Here is a 22,423-nt window from a genome sequence, read left to right as displayed (position 1 = left end):
GACGCGTTTTGACGCGTAAAGTGGTCACCACACACGCGACCCATGCTAACAGTCCATGATAGATTTGGCAAATGTACAAGAAGGCTGAGGCTTCCTTCTGGACTGCTGAGGAGATTGATCTCTCCAAGGATCTCCACGACTGGAACAACCGCCTGACTGCTGATGAGCAGTTCTTCGTCTCTCATATCCTTGCTTTCTTCGCTGCCTCTGATGGTATTGTCAACGAGAACCTCGTCGAGCGTTTCAGTGGCGAGGTCCAGATCCCCGAGGCTCGTTGCTTCTACGGCTTCCAGATCATGATGGAGAACATTCACTCCGAGACCTACTCCCTCCTCATCGACACATACATTAAGGAGCCCGCCCAGCGAACCTACCTCTTCAACGCCATTGACACTATTCCCTGCATCCGAAAGAAGGCTGACTGGGCCATCCGATGGATCCAGGATAAGGACTCCTCCTTTGCCCAGCGTCTCGTTGCCTTCGCTGCTGTTGAGGGTATCTTCTTCAGTGGTGCCTTCGCCTCTATCTTCTGGCTCAAGAAGCGCGGTCTCATGCCCGGTCTGACTTTCTCCAACGAGCTCATCTCTCGCGACGAGGGTCTTCACACTGACTTTGCATGCCTCCTCCACTCTCACCTCAAGGGTCGTGCCAGCAAGCAGATGATTCAAGACATCATTACTGACGCCGTCACCATTGAGCAGGAGTTCCTCACTGAGGCTCTTCCCTGTGCCCTTCTCGGCATGAACTCTGACCTCATGAAGCAGTACATTGAGTTCGTCGCTGATCGTCTCCTCGTCGCTCTTGGCAACGAGAAAGTCTACAAGGCCACCAACCCCTTCGACTTCATGGAGAACATCTCCCTTGGCGGCAAGACCAACTTCTTCGAGAAGCGTGTTGCCGACTACCAGAAGGCCGGTGTCCTCCACAGTGCCACTAAGAAGACTGAGGAGGATGAGTCCCCGAAGGGTGAGAACGGCGGTGACTTCACCTTTGACGAGGATTTCTGAGCGTCTCACCTTGTCGTTTCTCTTTCCTTTGGCCTGGGCACTTGCTCATTGGCACGCGCATATGTGAACATATACCCTGTTTTACTTCTTGTTTGTACATCTGAGTGGGGCTTCGGGGCGGCGATGCTTGGTTAATACTACGGTTGGCAAGGTCGCAATCATAATTTGGATCCGGAAGCTGACTTTGCACGGATCGACACGGCGTTTGGGGATCTGGACTTAGGGTGGATGAAAATAGCATTGACGGCTTGATCGTATTTATGGATGACGATATTACTTTACCACTCCTGGATAGAGATGAATTGATTAGATTAGTATACTCTGGAATACTGCCTGTGACGTGTGCCCCTCCCTGTTTGCCCGCCCTTAGTCCTCTACTGTTGGTTGAAGTTTATTGCAATGAACTTGATAAGACCCGGCTGTGTCTTGGTTTCGTGTAACGAAGGGAGGCTTGAGACCGGAAGAAGTCTGCAGAGGGGCATCTCTCGAACAACTCTGCATTTAACAATGCTGCTTTTTTCGAATGTCATCAGCTGTAACCTCCATTCCATGATCATCAATCCTGAATCCACAAAAATGGATCGAATCTGCCAGCACTTAAAACAACTCGTCGACCTCGGATGTCTTATTTCTTGCCCTTCTTCTTCTTCTTTCCGCCTCCACCCCCTTGTGCAGCCTGCGGTGTCGGCGTAGCAGCTTGTGACTCCTCCGCAGGAGTTGCAACATCGCCATCTGCCATTGTCACCTCAGGTACATCCGGCACCGCAGCCATACTTCTTCCTAGCCGGCCCAGGGAGGCATGTATCAACCGAGTGACCTCTTGCGCCTTGGTGGTGCGGTACTTGATGGTCGCGCCGCTGATGGGATCGTAGGCCTTGAGGACAAGAGCGCCGCGTGGGGGCTTTGTGACGGGTGTGTCGCCGTCTGCATCGGGTCGCGTAGGGCCAGGCTTGAGCTTGTATGTTGTGGTAATGAGAGTCTATGGTCATGTGGTTAGTTTGAGGTTGACTGGTCGGCGCATAGACGTACGGTGGCAGGACGGGCCTCTAGGAGGGCCATGGACTGGTCGAGCCATTCCTGGCTTGTCTTGAGATACACCATGTCGTTAAGAGTTGTATTATGTCGTCGCTCGCGATGTCGAAGGTGATGTCGTGTGCTGACCCGTTTTGGCTTAAGAAAGGTCGTGGGCCCAGCTATGCTTCTGCCTCCGCCTGGAAATAGATATACCCTGAGAATCCTTCCCGCTTATTTAATTGTTAATGGTCATACGAGTCCCAACAGGACGCTTGTAAATGCAACGTCGTTCGCGGTCTCGAAGTGTGGAAAGTTGAATGAGGTTGGATTTACGGATAGAAGGTGGGATATCCTGGTGGTGGGGCTCAATGAGGGGCCGGAGCGGCTGAGCGCCACAACACGGTATGCCCACCAAATGGCATTTACTTGGTCTTAACAATCCTCATGTAGTAGTGCCTGAGATGGACCTCATAATTTAGTGTCATATAAGCGAGATTATTTGGATATTCGAAACTCACCGTCTTGATACTTCACGAGCTCAGTCAAGCATGATTGCCATATATGGAACCATTACGTAGCACTTCAGTGACAAGTTGATTGACAAGGCGAGACATCAAAGTGAATACCAATTTATTCTCAATAGACTTGTTGATGTGCGTTTAGTCCATATAAACCGTGTCAGTTAAACGTATACTAGAGACCCTAGGCAGGTTATTCGAGAATTAGGCGTGCACCAACTTCCTACCTACTTCGCATTCTTCCTTGACCTGAACCATGAGTATAGTGAGTGATATTGAGTTGACTTTGATTACCTTACCAAGTGATTATTGACCCAATGCAAGGGTATCCCCTCCAATATGCCCTTATTGACAGCCATCCGCCGTATTGCTGAGGAAATGGGTATTCTATACGAGAAACAGAGGGAATCATAGGCCGGTTCTTCCCTACCTTACCAAGGTGATTTGACAAGAAAGACCAACAAATAAACACAAGGGTATATCAAATGGCTTCAAATTCAGAGAACAAGTACCCAACAACGAATGAGTCAAGAAGACTCTAAAACAAAGATAAAACAAACGTCTACTCACTGCGGCAGCAGGCACAAGGTAGACCGTCTGTAGGCAGAGGCCTAGGCTAGGGGAGAAAAGAAACCTTGGGTTATTGATTCTAATTGACAAAAAGACTCAAGTAACCTGATGTAAGTATAGGATAAGTTCAGGGTACCGTTTGGTAGGTTTACTTTGATATCCTATATCAAGGCCTGATGTTTTCTTGGGCCCCGAGGCATAAGGTACCTTACGCGGGAGAGGGGTGTTTTTGGACATCAGCCAGGAGATAGAAAAGCCTGTCGCGGTTATTTTTGATCAGTAATATCATGTTAGCCTAATATAGCAGGATATTGGGGGTAATAAAATAAGGTAGACACTCTTTCCTCCTTCTGACATATGTCCAAAAACCCCCCCTCCCGCTATAGTAAGGGAGGCAGCAATCAGGCCGTGGCCATCCAATTAGGTAGGTACCTTAGTTGCCTTCGTCTCACAACTCAACCTGCACCCAGCCATTTGGACTTTACTTAGGTACCTACCTTAAGCCATATAAAAGACAACCTCCACACCATAAGCATCACCTTGTTCTTCTTGATCAACACAAATATTCAGGCTTAATTCCATCAAGCCAGCATGATACATCAGCCCAAGCAAAGAACAATTGCGCATCTCAATGGTAAGTCACCCTCTTCGGCAACAAAATGAACAAGACGAGATCCCTGCTTTCAACAGAAACGTATTGCGCAAGATGTAAATGTTACGAGTATGTACTAAGAAGGTAAGTCTATATATGATAGACACGTTGAGCTTGCCACTAAACTATCTCGTTTTCAGAATTAGCTATGCCTGTTGAGATCATGCATCTCATAACAGATGAGATCTCATTGCTAAAGGAGCCTTTCAAAGACCTTCTCTACTTGGCACTGGCCTGCAAAAGTCTCAAAGCAGCTGTCCTTCCACGTCTGTACGACAAGGATGCAAAAGACGCGCTCAAACTCGATCACCAACAGCCTCTAGCTCTACAATGGGCGAGCTGGTTTGGTGTCCTCAATGCAGCAAAAGACTCCCTGGAAGCTCTAGAGCGGATCGGTACAAATGTTGGGGACAAGATCAACCAACCCTTCCGAAATGATTGTCTTTACGCCCTGAGATACAAGGCCGTCCAAAGGATGGGTCCTTCAGGCCCAGCTTATGGGTATTTACATTGGGGAAGCCGGAGCGGCCTTTTGCACCTAGCCTGCCTGCGTGGGAACACGGCAATCGCCACATTACTATTGGACAATGGTTTCAACCCAAATGCTTCAGATGGGAAGAGGCTGCCTCCTTTGGCATACGCGTTAAATGAAGATGTGGTAAGTGTTGCAGACATCTCGGTTTGATAACCTTCAGGGATCCCATGACAGGCTAACTAAATGGCACATCAGGCCAAACTGCTCATCAGCAGAAGAGCGGACGTCAATGCCACACACGACACCGACGAAACAGCTCTATGCCATCTCGTTTCTTGGGGGCCAATGGATGAAAGCGACTGGAGCAAAGAACGCAACATGTCCAAGAGTAAGGGTGCTTTGAATGCTCTGGACACTCGTCATAATCATTTCAGCACTATTCGTTATCTTGTTCAGCAGGCCAACGCAAACATATATGCAAACACCATAGGAAACATTAGTCCCCTGCTTTCTGCCATAAACAAGCGATACGTCGAAGCTGTCCAGCTTCTTCTAGAAGCGGGTGCTTCGCCAAATCCGATCAACAGCGAGACAGGTCAGAAGAGATTATTGCTAGCAGATGCGCTCAAGCGGAACCAGAACCACGAAGTTGTCAAAATCTTACTGGAAGCTGGAGCTGAAGCTGATTTTGATACAATGCCAGAAGGTGACTTGTCGCAGTCGCAGGGTGAAGCGCTTCCCATCATGAACCTGATAGCGTCACCGAGCAATCCATTATATGCACAGGCAGAGACAGACATGGCCAGGCTTGTCTGTAAGAAGATAAGACACTTCAATAAGGTCATTGCTGGGCATACACCGTTGTGGTACTATGTTAGAAAGGGAAGAGGGGATATTGGCCAGGTTTTGATAGAGCATGGAGCATGCCCCAAGTTGGCAAATGTGGAAGTCCGTGAAGATACCGTTCTGAGGCTAATCGCTCTCGAATAGCATACAACATTAGTATAACCATCAACTATTCTGCCTCGGTTTCTTCTCTTTCTCCCCTTTCTCATAAATGACTTGAAGTTTGTGTTGCATCATCGCAATCACACTATAAGTGAGAGGTTTCTGGGTAGCCCATTGTTGAACAGGTAGTTCTTGTGTGACTTTCAGTCTCATCAAATCTATTTGAGCCACTAAATCATCATCGTGACATACCATAATGCAAGGGTATCTATTATTTACTCCAACCATTTCAACTGCTCAACGTCTTTCTCGTTTGCACGACTCAGGCATGAGGATCGGGCAGCCAGAACAACAATTCCTGGTCAGCCGTGGCGAAGAAGTTGTACCGAGGGTTGAAGGCTAGGACAGCTGCCTCTCTCTTATCAGGCAGAGTCCAGCTAGGTTCCAGAACTTTGTTATCGTTGGGAGCCGCCATAGTATCCCAGACCAGGACGTCCTTTTTCGAGCCACTCAGGACATAGCGCCCATCGGGAGCGAAACAGCACTCGCCACTGCTCTCTATGTTTGAGAAATCTGACGATGCGCTACCACCCGATGCTGTTTCTCCCACGGCCAATCGTCGAGTCCCGCCGTTTGGCTTGTGAAGATATGCTTTCAGGGTGCCCTCGAAAGCGTCCAGGAGGAAGTGCCCGTTACCACGAGTTCCAACAAGTAACGACTTTCCATCATTTGAGAACTCGAGTTTTGTCCATCCCTTGTTGAGGCATTGTGAGTCTACCTTCCTGCACTGTTCGACAACATCGACCGTTGCAAAAGGAGCTTTGTCATAGTTTCGCGCATCGTAGAGTAATACCGTGCCGCTACTCGTACAGGCGACGGCAAACACAGTTCCAGAGGGGTCGTATGCGGCGAGGTAGGGTGCTCGAAGAAATAGCTGACCTTGACAGTTCTTGGTTTGGGTGTCCCAGAGGCGCACAGTGTTGTCTTGTGAGCATGAGATGAAGTTGTCGCTGCCCGGGTGAACAGCCAGTGAAGTTACAGGTCCCTCATGGCCTTCGAAGTATCTGATAAATGAATTGTCGTGTGTGGCAAGATATCGGATAGCGTCTTGGGGCAAAAGTCAGTCAGTATTGAATTCATCTCACAGCATTCAAGACTTTTGAAAGAGTAGGCTACCGTTCTGTTTTGTGCTGGCATAGATTATGCTTGAAGCTGTGTGTGTGAATTTGGCTAGCTTCACTCCGTATTTTTTACTGACCAGGCTCTTGTCGTGCCTGCCTTCTTTGACGTGGTAGATCTGTATTGTCTCGTCGCTGGCCGAGGCCATGACGAGTTGGCCTTCGTCATCGTAGTCCAGGGACAGTACGTGAGGCTGTGGACGACTGTCTTTGATATCATCACGTCGGAAGAGCTATATACAGCGTTAGACAGTTGGCCAACTATTAAAGCATACGGTAGGTTATGTAGGTTTCATACCTTGGTAGGACGAAAGCTGCCTATGACATCGGACAGATTAGACACGGAGGCGGTGGTGCCAATGGTGCGGTGGATGTTGAGCGATGCGCCAATTGGTGTATTAGACCTATCTATGTCCATCGGCGTTGAGGACATTGTGGACAGAGAAGCGAGGCGATAGCTCGAGGAGTAATGGCGAAGTGATGACTGTGGTACTGCTGGAACAAAGCACACGCGCTTGTGTTGAAAGACGGGCTGTCGATCGTATGAGTCGCAACCGGTCGCAGGCACTCTAGAGTTAGGTCAATCCAGTCGCGGCTTTGCTGGGCTTGGATATTTGTTACAATAGCAAGATTCAGGTAGGTAGTTGTGGTGGATATTTTTGTCGCACTGATGGATGTCTTGGTTACTCGAATTTTACCGTGTTTTGGTGATGGGAATGGAAGCTTTTGTCATGGAGCTCCCTGAGCTGGAGGGGTGTAATTTTGCGGGGTGCGTCATGAGCCACGAGGTACGTACCCCGAGAACATGAAGTCGGTGTCGAGGTATCATCCTCTTCTAGGTATAAGTGTTCAGTGAGACAGGCTCTGTAACTTGGACTAATTATTGCTACCTTCGGAATTCGTCATGACTTCCATCTTGTGGTGGATTTTGAGACTCGGTATTCAATTCCTATGTATATGTTCTCCACGGGTATATGAATTCAATCGTCGACGATACCTGACGCTCGGGATAATCGAACTCGGAGACGGCATACAAACGCTCGAGCCGTAACAAGCCGCTCAGAGAGCTGGAGAGCCAACAGAATCGCGGGCCCCAGCAGCTAGCTGCCCTGTCTTTTCCCTTTGACCCTAGCGCCGTTGCAGTAAATCACCACATTGGCGAATCAAATCCCATCGTCGTCCTCCATTTCCAGGGGATGTACAGCGGTCCAGCGGCCCTGACGCAAGGACCCGCAGCCATCCCCGCGAAAAAGGACCGCCGACGTCGGCATATGAAATGCATCCAGCGCAAAAAAGATGAAAAAGTATTATTGAACGGCGAAGAGACGGGAGACATGGATTTCATCGTGTGAGGTGCTAGGTAGACTATACGGATAGTACAGACCCGGAAATACCATCAGGAATAGTCTTGAAGCAGACTGCCTACTAACCTAAGGTATGTATCACTGACCTTGATGGCAGGCGGCTTATCAACTTTGTCAGCCGCTGACAGAAGATGCAATTTACCTACTAAGGTACTGTACTGTACACTTGTAGGGTCAAACAGCAGCACCCAATAATGTATATATCTTGAGCCCCATCCAAGGTTCCATGGTCTCCCAATTCATTAGGTAGGCACCTACCTAAGATAGTTATGTGGAAAGCTTGTACCTTTTTGGTGTAATTGCGTTGCTAGTGGTACCTCAGCGCTGACAATTTCTCGTGCTGCCATAGGGTCCGAAGCCGCTGGTGACGGCAACGGGTGTGAAACCCTTCTTTTCCACGTTCCCAAATCTTCTTCTTAAACCTTACGCAAGTAACTAACTTTGTCTCTTCTGCATCACTTCGGTTTCTTCGGGTCACCGATTCAAGAGGACAGCTCTCGCGCCCGAGCTCACACCTATAGGGATCTGGTTCCCTCTCGTTGCCCAATCCCTCCTTACATTGGATCATCTTGCTCTAGCAACTGTCTGTCGGCCGCTTCCTTGCGTTTGGAGAGATCGGGTCATGTCGACCACTGTTGGGTAAGCCTTCTGGCCATTAGCGCTTCATGAAACGCCCCTCCAAATTAGTCCATGGGGTTTCGTTCGCTCCCAGGTCCTTGTACTGACTTTGTGAATAGCGCCTTCATTGCTGGCGGCATTGCCGCCTGCGGTGCCGTCACTGCAACACATCCTTTTGAGACGGTCAAAATTCGGTATGTTCTGGGGTTTTTGGCACGCGATATTGTCCCGGCAGATGTTGACAATATCCCTGTACAGTATGCAGTTGCAAGGCGAGCTTCAGAACAAGGGCCATCAACCTCACCATTACAGAGGACCGATCCATGGTGTGAGCGTCATTGTGCGCAACGAAGGTGTCCGTAATATCTACCGCGGAATTGGCGCGGCCTATATCTACCAAGTCCTTCTCAATGGCTGTCGTCTCGGATTCTACGACCCTATGCGCAATGCGCTCGCGAGCTTCTTCCTCAAGGACGGAAAGGCCCAAAATCTGGGCATCAATATGTTCTGCGGTGCGGCCTCGGGCGTCATCGGCGCCGCCGCCGGAAGCCCCTTCTTCCTCGTCAAGACCCGATTACAGAGTTTCTCGGCGTTCCGACCCGTTGGCACACAGCACCACTACCGGGGCGCATGGCATGGCTTCAAGTCTATCTATGGAACTGAGGGTATCAGTGGTCTCTACCGTGGTGTGCAGGCTGCCATGATCAGGACTGCTTTCGGCAGCTCTGTTCAGCTTCCCACATATTTCTTCGCGAAGCGCCGCCTGGTTCGTCATTTTGATATGGAAGAGGGCCCCGGTCTGCACTTGGCCTCCAGTGCTATCAGTGGATTCGTTGTCTGCTGCGTGATGCACCCTCCTGGTAAGTCCTACACCTGAGCCAAAGCCAAGTTCAGTTGCTGACATTCATCCCAGACACCATCATGTCCCGCATGTACAACCAGAACGGCAATCTTTACAGCAGCGTTGCCGACTGTCTCTCCAAAACCATTCGCTCTGAGGGTCTCTTTGCTCTGTACAAGGGATTCTTCCCTCATCTTGCCCGAATTCTACCCCACACCATCCTCACTCTGAGCTTAGCTGAGCAGACCAATAAGCTGGTCCGCAAGATTGAGGATCGCATTCTCCCCGGAAGATTGGAGATGGCGACTTGAAGGTGATGAGATTGTTAGATGAGGGCAATAATGAACGGGCGGCATAGTGATTAGCGAACATCATCGATCTATGAGCAAAATTGCTCTTGTATATGACGAAAAAGAAAGAAATATTCGAGTCCTCATTTATACGATTATCTAGCAGGACAATAGGAGCATTCGGCACCGCCTGGGTCATGGGTTTGGCAATCAAAAGGCGGCGTGGCGTATTTGAGGAGTTTTCAGTCACGATAGATACTATGTTATACCAGAATATATCAATGTGAATTTTCAGATTCTTGTACGAATGATGCTCTACCCGTGGATTGACCGCTTGCAGCCATAGCATAGCCGGCCTGCACCGGCTGCCCCCGGCCCATCCCCGACATCATCGCCTATCTCTCCGGCCCATCGCGAATCTCCCTCGGCATCAAGTGACATACCGCAGCTTCCGCAGAAACTCTTTCCAGGAACTCGGTCCAGCTTTGTAGTTGTGCGCACCACGTTGGCAACGATTCCAGCATATCCCTCCTCTACACTATCAAAGTATCGTGTCATGACCTCCTCGATGCTCAAGTCCTTGTGTGAAACAACACTGTTTCCGGCCTTGGCACCTCCTTGGCTGACGGGAACAACCTCCTTTAATGAGGGAACAAGGTCGATGTACTGGACCAGCTCATTGCGAAAGATCTCGCGCAGGGGGTAGTAGACCGGGAATTCTAGTCGACCGGTCTCCTGGGCGGCGGCGCCCTCAGCTGCCTCGTACGTGCATACAGTTGTCATGCCGTCAGCAACCTGTAATGGAACTGCAAATCCTCTACCGTTGGCGACCTCTGATAGTGTCAAGGCTGCGAGTGCTGTTGTGCTGTGACCGAGGAGAAGCGCTGAGCATGAGTGCTCCTGGGCTTTCTGGAGAAGTAGGTGACGAATAAGCTGACGGAGAAGATCTGTTCGCGAGGTCAATGTAGGTAAACCATTGAAAAGTCGTTGAAGGCGAGCGTTTGGATCATCATCTGGTGTGACACCGTCGAGGGGTAGAGTTGACCAGTCGACGCTCTTCACAGAGAGAACGTCCTTTAGAGGGACACACTCGAACGCAGCATTTGGCAATACACGACGGTACTCTTCCAGGAGATTCTTAGCAGGAGATTCTCCCTCAATATGTGATAACTCAGTATCGATATGGATAATCACGGGCTCAAATGGTGAAGATGCCTTGTTCTCTGAGTGATGGCGAGCCTGCTCGCTGAGCAACTGGGCCAGGACGCTAGATGAAGGCCCAAAGGATAAGCCGGCCAGGTATCTTCGAGTAGTGAGCTTCTTTGAAGAGCGAATGTCTTTATGAAGTGTACCAAGACGCTTGTTCAGTTTATAAGCGACATATTGGATGTAGCAATCACTGAGTCACATTAGCATGGGGGTTAAAACGATGAAGTCCCATGAGAAGATGATGAGAACTCACCGGCATGTTGGGTCTGTCCGCAGGAGGAAAGCGGCGCCTTCGGCCTTGCACCGCTTACAAGGCCGACTGGTGTCTGAAGAAGGCATCTGAGTTGGGCGTAGGCGTGGAGATGTGTATAAACGGAGTTGGAGTTGAGTTTTTGGGTGGCCTATATAGGGTAACCGCTGTGAAGAGGCGGATAAGGAAAACTGAGTGCAGTTTTGTTTGTTTGGAGTGCCAGAGTGTCAGTGTTTTTAGGCCTGAAGTAAGACCCTTTCAGATGCCGAGAGATAGGTTCATAGGAGTCGATAAGTGAGTTGGGTATCGACTGTGTGGTAAGGTAGAGAGTTGAGTAAGGTGAAAAGTTGAAATTTTCGCCGCCTTAGACCGGTCTGTCATAAAGCAATCACGAAATACCACAAACTCAGAAAAACGTTATGGTGGGCATTTAAACAACCAAAAATTAGAGATAATCATGGTGATGTCTTGATTTTTTATATATACCTTATAAATTTACTTACTTAATATTGAACTCCCATTGCAATGCGAAACCTGGGCAGCACATTTCACTTACACGACTCAGAGCATCGCTTATACTGATGATTTTATGGTTCCTTGCACGTATTTGTAAAAAGACCTCTAGTTTCTGAACAGGCTACCGAGAACATGTCCGACAAAGTAGCCACGATCTCTAGCCCAGGCTCTGATTATAATCTCCTTTCCTGTTCTGACCACGTCCTTCTGTTGCTCAGCATCGCCCCATCCTGGCGTCTGAGATCCAAAACAGATCAAGTGAACACCAACATGGATAACTGTGCGATAAGCAAAGTCATCACTCACGGCGCCGTAGCCATCAGCAAATGCCTGAATGAGCCACTCTCCTGCGGCAATGTCCTTGTATAGCTTGAGTTGCCAAAGCTCAGCAATGGCCTGGCCGAGATCCAGAGGCCGAACACCAATCTGAACCATCTCCCAGTCAATAATTCGAATGGGAGTGTGAGTGCCTTTTGCCAGAGGAGCGTCAGGGAGTAAGATACTGTTTATACGGTAGTCAGCTGACTGCGGACTCACGATAAGCAACACTAATTCGAGGACTCACTTTCCAGTCCAGAAGTCACCATGAATGGGATACAACGCCGATTCATCTGCAAGTTCCCCGGCAGCCAGATCACTGACACCCTGAAAAACGTCCCTTGCATCGCCAAGAATCTCGGGGTGTCGATCCACCACCTGCAGCAGTTGTTGGTAATTGATCATGTTCTTGAGACCCTGCATCTCCTTGTTCCTTGCAAACGTCTCTCGTAGGGCTGCTTGCTTAGGTTCTTGGCTCCAGCCGTGGAATGCGCGAAGCCAAGATCCAAGACCATGGCCGAGCTGCTCGCATTGTTCTTTGAGACTTGAGGGTGTGGGGGCAACGTAGTATTTGAGGGCATAGTCTTTCAGACTGAGAGCTTCTGGGAGATACTCTTGGACTTGAGTATTGCTATCTTGGTTGAAGTAATATGTCTCTGGAGTTGATATTCTACACGATGGCGTTTCTGTTGGGGGGAGTCCAGCAAGATGAACGAGAGAATCATACTCGATAGCCTACAACGATGGATGTCAGTCACCCCGTCAGCGAAGCTTGCTGGATAGTACTCTCAGTGTCGCACTCACACATCGAGAAGTTGCAATCTTGAACGCAGGGTGAAGTGCAACGTAGCCCTCGCCCTGCTTGATCACGACGCCATTTTGATATGTGTCTTCATCCGATGGCTTCTCGAGAGTTGCATGGTACATGAAGTTGGCAGTACCACCACTGAGCTTTCGTAGGCTTGAGGGAGCAAAAGGTGTTCCTTTCAGGACTTGCTCTACTTTGGAGCGAATTTCTTGTTCGGTATCATTGGGAATGCTGTGTTGTTCGTGTAAAGACATGGTAATTCGAAGTGGGTGAATGGATGTGGAGTGAAGCAAAACGGTCACAGGTGATGAGTTATGGGTAATTGTTGGGCGTGTTAGTGGTACTCCAGGTAACTTAGGACACTGAAGATATCGCAGTGGTTGGAACAATTAATATGAATTGGCTTCATGTTGACTACTTATAACTAGGGTCAACTAGAGCGTTTGTTTGCTTGAGAAGAGGTGAAATCTTTCATTCCATAGACTGACTAAACAGATTCGGCCAGCATTGAGCGTGTTTAGTAGATGGCTGCATTCGCCGGTGACTCAATCAGTAGAAATGAGTCATCGTTTACGGATCGCAATAGTTGTTGAAGGGAATATACTGCCGTTGCCAATACCCGAAGTTGATTGATTATCAATCCATTTGTTTACTTTCACCTGTTACACTTGGAAGCCTTGAATTAATTAACAGCTCGTTCAATGGGTGTTTCGTCATGAAACCTCCCCATTGTATTTCTCCACCAGCAAGCGTCTATTCGGCTCGGAGCGAGACAGAGAGGGAGGCTAGGAGGGAACCCTGCCGTAGATAGGTAGATAGGTAGATAGGTACCTAGATAGCATGAAACCCTCTGAATCTCAATATCTTAGCCGCTGGGTAGTATTAATATAGCATGACATGGCATCGTCTCATATGGTGGACTCTTGTCGAAGCGCCCTGTATCAGATTAAGCGATCGACTCGGTGGTCTTGGCCTGACCAGGCCGGGCCTCTACTATTATTTATTTATTTACAGATATATCAAGTCAGTTTAGAGCAGTTTGTCACCAATCGAGATGACAGTTCTTGGCTAAACGCTGCATATGCGGGCTGATGATGATGATGGACGCATGACACGAAGAAAAAAGGACTGAAACCCCCCTCCCAACAAAAAGAGTTGCAAGAGCTGAAATCATCAGATTCACTGCCAGTCACAGAATAGGTAGGAATAAGCCACTTTCGTGATCGTTTTCGGCTGCGGGATATGCGGACGGTTCCAACTCAGCTGCCTTGTTTGCACAGCCAGTATCGATTTGATCATTCACTCAAGATGACCAAAGAGACACTGCCCACTGTCATCTTTCACAAATAGCCAATCTCTCTGCCTGGTGACAGTGATGGAGGGTGGTAACGTCAGGCGATACGTAAGACTGATAGATCAGTAACTACCTAGCTTAAAAGTCTCAACGAGGCGTACATACATACATACATATGTATGTACGTATTTGTTCAAGGGTCTTGAACCCTCCATCCCATGATGCTTCCGCCACCTGATGTAATCCCGTTCTGGAGGAAGAGGGATCAACAGGTAAAGAACCTTAATCAGAGTGAACCCCTCATTCATTCCTTGGTTCATCATCAAGTCCAATTCCGAATGCGAAAAGGTCTTGATTGACTGTTGATGGTGTCCTTTTCTCAAGCCATCTAGTAGTATACGTAACTATACCAACAGGCAAACCGTAACACGTTCGTTCCATGACTTCCTCTTTGACCGCTTTGTTTATATGTTCTCTTTCTATCAGTTTATTAACAACAAAAGCTACCCACTTACCTACTTACCTACCTACCCACCAAGGTATGTACTAAGGTGAACCTTTGACGCCGCATTGTTTTGGCCGCGAGCAGTGCATCTCAAAGAAAGGAAACACCAACTGATTCGACAACATCGCTTCTTCAAAACGCCTGAAACGCCTACGGGCAAACTCAACATGCAGGGCACCCGATACTTGGCACTCAACTAGAGATACCTGAGCCGTCACTGCAATTTAGCGGCAGTTTCGCTTGTTGCGCCTTGTACCGAAAAAGTACCGGGCCTGTAGATCTGCGACTTGGCTTATTGCTTAGCTCTGAGTTAGTGCCCTGTTAGTTACTGACTCTTGACTGCCTGGTCTGCGACAATCTTCGTTCCTCTCCGTTGCCGATCAAATCAAAACACCCTTTTCCTTTCTTCTCCTTTCTGTCTGTCTCCGTCCTTTCCAAAGCCGCGAATACCTTTCAATCGTCATTCAAACCTTATACTCTTTCATAATTCCATGATCTCTCGTCCCTCCTTTTTTGTCTTTATTCTTCTCCACCGTCTACAGCATCTGCCCTATAACTGGTAACCTAGGTACCAACTAAATACTCCGGCATTTCATCACAACAATCAACAACATCCAATCCGATCCGATCCAACATAACACGACAACCACAAACTTCACTGCCACCACCAGTTCCAGACTCATCTCCTCAAGTCTCACTACCTAAACTCCGTATCAGCACAACGTTCCACGGCCGCAAACCCCATCATCGTCTCGACTTCCACAACCTTCTACTCTCCTACAAGCATTATATCCTGGTTTCCAACCCCTGCTTGTAAACCAGCCTTTCGACAATCGAGAGGCCCATCGTTTTCTCAAATTTTACAGTGAGGCCTTTACTTCCCGTCTGCCATCAACCTCCAGACCCTTTTATTGGTAGACTAGTCCGATTATTTCATTGCCGCGCAAATCTTGGAATCGAACGCTTCCCCTTCTCCTTTACGAACCGTCAATGTTCGTGACATCACCACCACCATCATCATTCTCGAATTCGATACCCTTCGCCGAAACATAGTAAACAATGGCCGGAACTCTCGTTGAAAGGGCCGCGCATCCGGTCAATACATCTTCTCTTGATACTAAACTCGACGTTTCTGCTCGTCCTCGCAGCCAATCTCACCTTGAGGCTGCATTTTCTCCTGTCAACAACGACGGTTGTTTTGACTTTGACCGCGTGTTGAAGAGCGGCTATGTCCAGAAGCGTACACAAAAGACAAAGGTTAGCATCGCTGTCACTTATCCTTTTTGAAGCACGGTGTCGCGGCTTCCGGCTCTTGTCCAGTACTGACTCCTTTCTAGAAATGGAAGCCTGTTTACCTTGTCTTGCGACCCAACACCCTCTCTTTATACAAAAACGAGAGCGAGTCTCGACTACGACACCAGCTTTACTTATCCGAGCTTACAGCCGTCGCCGAATTGAAAGACCCCAAGCATAAGCGCGAGCATGTCTTTGGCCTCTTTTCCCCGTCTCGCAACTACCACTTTCAAGCGAATTCCGCCCAAGATGCTCAGGAATGGATGGACTTGATCCGAAGGGATGCGCGTATCGATGAAGAGGAGGACGAGATGTTCCTCGCTAGCCCACGTGCCTCTCAACAGCCTGGCAATGGCATGGAGCCGGTTTCCATCAGCAACAACCGACCAAATGAACATGAGCGTTTCCTTTCTAGCTCTCCGGAACCAATGGCATCATCTGCTCCCAGATATGTCACCTCGGCAGGGGGTAGGAGAAGGTCGTCGATACTAGAGTCTTCGGGACTATCGGGCGCGGAGTTCGCATCTCACTCCGACCTTTCCGACAATGAAGCTTTCCGACCCCAGGACTCGTCCTACGATAGTTTGGCCGTTCAATCGCCTGGCAAGCTACCCCCAGCGACTCGCCCATTAGGCCAAGGTATCCGATCCGCGAGCCAAACGAGCGTGTCCAATGTTGAGCAAGACCCCGACCGTGTCATATGGCAAGGCTGGCTCTACCTCTTGCGTCACCGACGTGGCATGCGCCAGTGGAAGGATATGTGGGCTGTCCTTCGCCCACGTAACCTCATTCTCTACAAGGACGAGTCCGAATACACAGCCCGGTGGATCTTACCGCTCTCCGCAGTCGTAAATGTCGTCGATATAGATCCTCTCAGCAAGAGCAAGAAGCATTGCCTTCAGGTTATCACTGAAGAAAAGAGCTACCGCTTCTGCGCCCACGATGAAGATGCCCTTGTTCGCTGTATTGGCGCTTTCAAGAGTTTACTTGCTAAACGTCGCGAACTTGAGGCTCGCGCTGCCGCGACAACCACATGACCTAGGCGCAAAAACAGACTTCACGGGATCTCAGCCTCACGAGACCCAATGGTGTAAACGCACCCAAGATGAATCATGATGATCAACGTTTTCTTTGTCGGTTTTCTTTGTCATGCGCCAGCGGTCCTGCTGTTTTCTTTGTATTTCTTGGTCATCGTTCATGGCGAATATGTTGCTTGATAGAAGAGAAGAAAATAAAGGAAAGGAAAGGAAAGGAAAGGGGAGGGGGAGCTTCTTGATGAGTTGTATATGTTTCTCAGCGCCTGTTCATTTAGCGAAAGCCTCCAATTTTGTTGTGTACATAAAACATGATATCCGTGGTACCTAGCACCATCCAGCAGAAAACTTCCATACTCAATCAATATTCTTGAGTAGAGAACACCATTGTGAGCTTAACCCAAAACCCAAACACCTGTCCATGTCTACCGATGCATTCTGAACCGTTACAAAACGCCGAAAAGAAGATAAAAAAAAAAAGAAAAATCAAAGATGCCAAGCTTTGATTAACACAAACAGTATAGTTGACCTTGACTGTGCCGTATTGACAACTGCTGATGCAGATTTTCCTCGTTGGTCTTGGTATTGGCCAAAACAAAGTGATATTGGCATGAACTCAAATAAGTAACGGGCCAATGAGTATCGGAGTCCCATAGAGATGGCCGAGTTTCGTAGACGAGGTGCGCAATAACCGTGGGCGAGCGAAGAAGAAAAACAATGTATCTTTGGTGTGGAGCGGTTTTGTGCGCAACGTCGCTATATGTTTTCGAGGAGAAAGGTGTCATCGAATTCGCCATAGTTTAGGTTGTCATCGTCCCGGTCGTTCATGAGTGATTCAAAAGTAATGTCGTCGGTTCCATCGGCGAGACCGTCGCCAGTGCCGAGACCACCGAAGATCTCGTCATCAAAAACAGAATCATAATTATTGGTTGATATTTCATGTGAGACTCCCAGGTTGTCTGTATCCATTGGCAGGTCTTGCTTGGGTGCGTTATCGGCAGATCCAGCAGGCAATTGCGAGATGCCATTTGTCTGAGAAGTGTTGTTGGCGGGCAGGATGTCGTCCAGACCTAGTATATCGTCATTACCCTCCGGGGGAGCAAAAGTTGCAAGGTCAAAAGAAGGCTCCTGAGAATTGGAAGGGTTCTGCGAGTCGTTGTTTGTGGGAGCCAGCGTGAACTGCATATTTGTAAAGTTGAGTTCTGAATGCGGCCCGTCGCCAGTAAGGTCTGTCACGTTATTGTTTTGGCTGTCCATAGGCTTTTGCTCCATGATCGGCATAGGAGCCATCGGAGCGGTGGCAGCTGGAGCTGAAGTCGGAGCAGAGGGAGAGATTGTCTTGGAGTTGGTTTGTTCAGGTCCAGTACTTGGAATTACAGATGAGGTGGTCTCATCATTCGGCACACTGATAGGTTGGCCGACATCGGGAAGTCCCATGCCCATGTCAGGAAAGGGGGCAACTGGCTTGTTGGTCTTGATCTCTGTCATATGCTGATCCTGAGGGGGAGGGGGAGGCGATGATTCAAGGTCGATGACCATGGGGGATTTGGACTGGGATTCAACAGGTTGAGGTTGTGGGGGTTGGGATACAGGAGTAGGTTGAATCTGTTGAATCTGTTGAAGGTGCTGGCTTTGCTGCTGTTTCTGTTCTTGTAGACGCTTGATATCACGCATGAGAACAGACTTGGCATCGATCTAAGATGATGTGAGATTTGAGGCGTTGAGGCGATGCGAGCTCGAGGCTACTTACAATATCCCACTCGAGCTTGTGCAAGGCTTCCCGGAAACCGTCAATAGACTCGGGCAACTTGGACTTGAGGGTTGACTGAGTAGACTGCGTACTCCCTTGGGCATCCTTGCGGGAAGCTCTGAGAGCCTTTCCGGTATGTACCAGCTGGGATGAGGCGTCAGAAATTTGGACAAGTCATTATAAGGATGGAGGTGAAACTTACGACATCATTGACCATATTCTGCAAGACATCGAGCGGGTCCGGCTCCTGATGAGGTTGGGAAGCCATGGCTGTGCCAGGCGACAGTTCTGGTATTCTGGTAGATACTGAGAGAGGCCAAACCGTTCAAGCAAACTATGAGAAGTTATGGTGCAAGTTCAGCTTCAAAGGACGGTCAGATATCGTCGTTGCTGAACAAAGCCAGGGAGGGAGGGAGAGCCCAAGAGGTGTACTCCTTGCTGGACCCAGTTCAGCCCCAGGTTAGGTAAGTTAAGTGTTAAGCGCGTCCAGGAACGACATCACGTGCACCTCACCAAGGTTTTGAGTTGAATGGACTCACTGACCAGGACAACAGTGAGCAAGCAAGCAACCAAGAGGTTCACTGACCATTGAAAGTTGGTCGGGTAGCTCCGCATACTTCATTCTTAACTATGTACCTCAGGTAAACTCTGGTGACCTCTTAAGGCCTGGCAATCTGTGTACGAACCATATGGTCGAGACGTTTGAGCGTTGGAGTACTGATCGGTCGTTACTGGGCTACCTACTCCATACTTATTACTGTACTAACCTTAGGCTGGGCTATCACCCTCCGTTGATGTACCCAGTTTAACCACTTACACCTTTGCCCTCCAATCATGGTCTCTCGCTTTTGCAAAGCTCAACGTTGCTTTTATTCTTGGTCTCCAGCCAAGTCTGTCTTTGACATCCAATCTTTATATAAAATTTATATCCCTCAAGCATTCAATTCCGGCTATAATGTCAATGGGTATTAAGTTAAATAGATGGGTCGCTAGCAGAGACAAGTTGGGGGTCAAGTACATACCTGCACCTACGTACAAACATCGAACAACACCTATATTGACAAGCACTCCCCTTGACCATTTGGTAGACGTAGTCATAACTAGTGATGACTTATGTGACATGATATAAGCTACTTAATGTCCCAGCTCAGCCCATGCAAACTCTCTTCCCGCTTCTCCAAGGTCCAATGCAGTTTGTTCGGTTCCATCCCATTCCCCTCTTCCTTCACTCTCAACCCTGACACTTTGGTCAAATCGGGCGTCTAGAACAACAGACAACCAATCGCTGATCGATATACCTGCATGGTCTGTTGGGCTTCGATAGTCGGTAAGGGCATGGAAAGTAAGTATCTAGGTACCTTACCCTAGGTAGTAGGTACCGACCAACCACCGCCCCGCGTGCCTTGCACTCACTCACTCACCCACTCACTGTACGATGAACTGCGCAGTGAGAGGTACAAGGCGATACCCGGGCGTTCATATGTAAGGCTATGCATGCCCCTCCATCATCCGTTTCTTGTCAGTTTCTTCTTTTACTTCTCTCCTCTCAAGCATTCATAAGGTAGTCATAATCTCGTTGGAGTGGTCCTTGTATCAGGTTTCCTTTGGGCTTTTACGGTTCCTTTCGGTTCCTCCGTTCAATTTCCTTTTCGTATCATCGACTTCCACCATCGCCTTGCGGTGCTTCTCAACCACAGTGAGCTCTCTTCTCTTGTTGCTCTCAACTTATTATCTCTTATTTGAGTCAGTCTCTGCCTCTTCTACTTCTCTTTGCCGGTCTTCGATTCTCGTGCGCGCCAGGCTACGGAAAAACACCATCTGCACGCCTTCTTTCAGCCTGTCGAGCAGCTCTCATCTCCATCAAATTAACCCCCCCACGTCTAACAACCGGCCACGATCAAGCCAAGGCCACCGTCTCGTTCCGCTCCTGTGTTACAGTGCCAAACCGCACGCACGCAACATTTCGACCGCTCCTCTCCGAAAGCTTGCGGCCTTCGTTCGCGTCGCCGTCAACCGCTTCTTGGAGATTTCAGACGTTGGAGTTTCCACTGCAACCTCCCACCCCAGTCCCAAAGCTTTCGTCTGGACCCCGTTGTCAGACCAGACCCAGACGCGGGCCCCTCTCTCTCCCTGTGCCCACCCGTGCTACAATCTTAGCTCCGGGTTGTCTACTCGTCCAGTTGGACCCCTGTCCTGTCAAACGCTAGGAGGTACAGATACATATTGTCACCGACCGCCGACTCTCCACCTCGACCGACCGACTTCAGTACAACGCAGCTCATAGGTAGCCTCCAGTTCCTCTTCTACCTCTGCTCTGTCGTCCCATCCTTCTGTTACTCATCCTTCTTGATCATCACTCCAGACACGATACCATACAACATGGCCGATTCTGGAACGCCCTCCAACCCAGGCCAGCTGCCTCCCCCCCCTCAGGCCGGTGCTGGCGCCCCTGGCTTCGAAGCTGGCCAGAATGGACAGCCTATGGCCCCTCCGCCTCTGCATATCCCTCAGAATACCAACCCGATCCCGACTGCCATCACCTCCCCCAGATCCGCTGCCGATCAAGGAGGCATCTTGTCGCCTACCAGTGCAGGTGGCTTTCGTCGTGCTGCTCCTGAGCCCAACAAGCGTGCCCTCTACATTGGTGGTTTGGACCAGCGTGTAACCGAGGAAGTCTTGCGTCAGATCTTTGAGACTACGGGTCATGTTCAGAACGTCAAGATTATTCCCGACAAGAATGTAGGTCTTGCTACAACCCTGAGAAATTTTGTGGGTGTAGTATGGTGGGCTAACAATGCTTCACAGGCGCGTGGTTATAACTATGGCTTTGTCGAGTATGACGACCCTGGTGCCGCTGAGCGTGCCATGCAGACTCTCAATGGACGACGAGTTCACCAATCGGTACATTGACCCTCAACGAATTCCAACATCTCGAACGTCGCCCGCTAACCGTAGCTCAGGAAATCCGAGTCAACTGGGCCTATCAGTCGAACACTACAAACAAGGAGGACACCTCGAATCATTTCCACATCTTTGTTGGTGATTTGTCCAACGAAGTCAACGATGAGGTCCTCCTTCAAGCCTTCTCTGCTTTTGGTTCCGTTTCAGAGGCTCGTGTCATGTGGGATATGAAGACCGGCCGATCTCGAGGTTACGGTTTTGTTGCCTTCCGCGACCGCCCTGAGGCCGAAAAGGCTCTGAGCTCCATGGACGGCGAGTGGCTCGGCTCGCGAGCCATCCGATGTAACTGGGCAAACCAGAAGGGCCAACCTTCAATGGCCCAGCAGCAAGCTATGCAGGCGATGGGCATGACGCCTACCACCCCTTACGGGCATCACCAATTCCCAGCACATGGCGTCGCTAGTTACGAGGTTATTCTGACTCAAACTCCCAGCTGGCAGACAACTGTCTATGTCGGCAACCTTACTCCTTACACAACTCCCAACGATGTGGTTCCTCTGTTCCAGAACTTCGGTTTCGTTGTTGAGTCTCGATTCCAGGCTGATCGAGGTTTTGCTTTCATTAAGATGGATACCCACGAGAACGCGGCTATGGCGATCTGCCAGATGAACGGGTATAACGTTAACGGACGACCTCTCAAGTGCAGTGTATGTTTAACCCGTGTTGCGATTGAGAGATGGCAGCTGACAATTGACCACAGTGGGGCAAGGACAAAACACCCAGTGCTCAAGGAGCCTTTGACCCTGCTCAGCCTTACAGCCCACAGAGTGCTCAAGCTCCTGGCTTCCCAGGCACGCCTACGTACTATCCTCAGTATGGTGGTAAGTTAAATGTGAGCAAAGCTTTGATCGTAGTAGTAGCTGACAATATCTTAGCCCAGTACGGTGGACAGCCTGGAAACTATGGTGGACCACAAACTGGATCACCGGCCGGTTATGCTGGATCCCCTATGGGATATGCTGCTCCTCAAAGCGCGGGCGGCTACGGCAGGGGCCAACAGCCTCCCAATG

The 22,423-nt window shown here is 49.3% G+C and overlaps 10 protein-coding genes across 14 annotated transcripts in view; 5 read left to right on the top strand and 5 right to left on the bottom strand.

Annotated features, from left to right (window-relative positions):
• Window positions 1-71: 71 nt before the first annotated feature.
• On the top strand, window positions 72-1,007 carry FVEG_07120 (ribonucleoside-diphosphate reductase small chain; the record flags this gene model as incomplete). Its single annotated transcript, XM_018895671.1, has 1 exon — window positions 72-1,007. One exon carries the CDS (start codon window positions 72-74, stop codon window positions 1,005-1,007), a length of 936 nt encoding a protein of 311 aa, XP_018752976.1.
• A 148-nt stretch (window positions 1,008-1,155) lies between these two features.
• Window positions 1,156-2,379, bottom strand: FVEG_07119 (hypothetical protein). Its single transcript, XM_018895670.1, has 2 exons — window positions 2,037-2,379; window positions 1,156-1,986 (listed from the first exon to the last, which is right to left on the bottom strand). The coding sequence occupies exons 1-2, from the start codon at window positions 2,106-2,108 to the stop codon at window positions 1,633-1,635; spliced, it is 426 nt and encodes a 141-aa protein (XP_018752975.1). The 5' UTR covers window positions 2,109-2,379; the 3' UTR covers window positions 1,156-1,632.
• Window positions 2,380-3,565: 1,186 nt separating this feature from the next.
• FVEG_07118 (hypothetical protein) lies at window positions 3,566-5,297 on the top strand. Its single transcript, XM_018895669.1, has 3 exons — window positions 3,566-3,743; window positions 3,908-4,419; window positions 4,492-5,297. Exons 1-3 carry the CDS (start codon window positions 3,701-3,703, stop codon window positions 5,224-5,226), a joined length of 1,290 nt encoding a protein of 429 aa, XP_018752974.1. The 5' UTR covers window positions 3,566-3,700; the 3' UTR covers window positions 5,227-5,297.
• On the bottom strand, window positions 5,023-7,111 carry FVEG_07117 (hypothetical protein). 2 transcript variants are annotated; one of them, XM_018895668.1, is made up of 4 exons: window positions 6,984-7,111; window positions 6,661-6,931; window positions 6,361-6,595; window positions 5,023-6,291 (listed from the first exon to the last, which is right to left on the bottom strand). In XM_018895668.1, the coding sequence occupies exons 2-4, from the start codon at window positions 6,793-6,795 to the stop codon at window positions 5,507-5,509; spliced, it is 1,155 nt and encodes a 384-aa protein (XP_018752973.1). In that variant the 5' UTR covers window positions 6,796-6,931; window positions 6,984-7,111; the 3' UTR covers window positions 5,023-5,506. The 2 variants fall into 2 exon arrangements, with proteins under 2 accessions (XP_018752973.1, XP_018752972.1); XM_018895667.1 differs by having other exon boundaries at window positions 6,661-7,111.
• Window positions 7,112-7,930: 819 nt separating this feature from the next.
• On the top strand, window positions 7,931-9,785 carry FVEG_07116 (solute carrier family 25, member 46). 3 transcript variants are annotated; one of them, XM_018895665.1, is made up of 5 exons: window positions 7,931-7,972; window positions 8,076-8,365; window positions 8,464-8,538; window positions 8,603-9,204; window positions 9,258-9,785. In XM_018895665.1, exons 2-5 carry the CDS (start codon window positions 8,349-8,351, stop codon window positions 9,494-9,496), a joined length of 933 nt encoding a protein of 310 aa, XP_018752970.1. In that variant the 5' UTR covers window positions 7,931-7,972; window positions 8,076-8,348; the 3' UTR covers window positions 9,497-9,785. The 3 variants fall into 3 exon arrangements, with proteins under 3 accessions (XP_018752970.1, XP_018752969.1, XP_018752971.1); XM_018895664.1 differs by having other exon boundaries at window positions 7,931-8,365; XM_018895666.1 differs by having other exon boundaries at window positions 7,944-8,365; window positions 8,464-9,204.
• Window positions 9,786-9,790: 5 nt separating this feature from the next.
• On the bottom strand, window positions 9,791-11,023 carry FVEG_07115 (hypothetical protein; the record flags this gene model as incomplete). The annotated part of the gene is made up of 2 exons (XM_018895663.1): window positions 9,791-10,874; window positions 10,938-11,023. The coding sequence occupies 2 exons, from the start codon at window positions 11,021-11,023 to the stop codon at window positions 9,791-9,793; spliced, it is 1,170 nt and encodes a 389-aa protein (XP_018752968.1).
• A 532-nt stretch (window positions 11,024-11,555) lies between these two features.
• FVEG_07114 (hypothetical protein) lies at window positions 11,556-12,830 on the bottom strand (the record flags this gene model as incomplete). Its single annotated transcript, XM_018895662.1, has 3 exons — window positions 11,556-11,952; window positions 12,016-12,503; window positions 12,573-12,830. The coding sequence occupies 3 exons, from the start codon at window positions 12,828-12,830 to the stop codon at window positions 11,556-11,558; spliced, it is 1,143 nt and encodes a 380-aa protein (XP_018752967.1).
• Window positions 12,831-13,922: 1,092 nt separating this feature from the next.
• FVEG_07113 (hypothetical protein) lies at window positions 13,923-17,163 on the top strand. 2 transcript variants are annotated; one of them, XM_018895661.1, is made up of 3 exons: window positions 13,923-14,300; window positions 14,374-15,632; window positions 15,713-17,146. In XM_018895661.1, exons 2-3 carry the CDS (start codon window positions 15,435-15,437, stop codon window positions 16,703-16,705), a joined length of 1,191 nt encoding a protein of 396 aa, XP_018752966.1. In that variant the 5' UTR covers window positions 13,923-14,300; window positions 14,374-15,434; the 3' UTR covers window positions 16,706-17,146. The 2 variants fall into 2 exon arrangements, with proteins under 2 accessions (XP_018752966.1, XP_018752965.1); XM_018895660.1 differs by having other exon boundaries at window positions 13,923-15,632; window positions 15,713-17,163.
• Window positions 14,083-18,880, bottom strand: FVEG_07112 (hypothetical protein). The gene is made up of 3 exons (XM_018895659.1): window positions 18,655-18,880; window positions 18,453-18,596; window positions 14,083-18,397 (listed from the first exon to the last, which is right to left on the bottom strand). Exons 1-3 carry the CDS (start codon window positions 18,718-18,720, stop codon window positions 17,459-17,461), a joined length of 1,149 nt encoding a protein of 382 aa, XP_018752964.1. The 5' UTR covers window positions 18,721-18,880; the 3' UTR covers window positions 14,083-17,458.
• A 1,951-nt stretch (window positions 18,881-20,831) lies between these two features.
• The window catches only part of FVEG_16019 (hypothetical protein), a gene marked incomplete at both ends in the record, with an annotated part of 1,948 nt that continues 356 nt past the window's right edge, over window positions 20,832-22,423 (top strand). Inside the window, 5 exons of the mRNA XM_018905253.1 lie at window positions 20,832-21,191; window positions 21,258-21,353; window positions 21,413-22,060; window positions 22,114-22,234; window positions 22,289-22,423. Coding sequence (XP_018752963.1) covers window positions 20,832-21,191; window positions 21,258-21,353; window positions 21,413-22,060; window positions 22,114-22,234; window positions 22,289-22,423 — 1,360 coding nt within the window. The remainder of the gene's footprint in view (window positions 21,192-21,257; window positions 21,354-21,412; window positions 22,061-22,113; window positions 22,235-22,288) is intronic.

This window comes from Fusarium verticillioides, chromosome 7 (assembly GCF_000149555.1).
Source record: "Fusarium verticillioides 7600 chromosome 7, whole genome shotgun sequence".
In the NCBI taxonomy this organism is placed as follows: Eukaryota; Fungi; Ascomycota; class Sordariomycetes; order Hypocreales; family Nectriaceae; genus Fusarium; species Fusarium verticillioides.
This window is presented reverse-complemented; position numbering and strand designations above follow the sequence as displayed.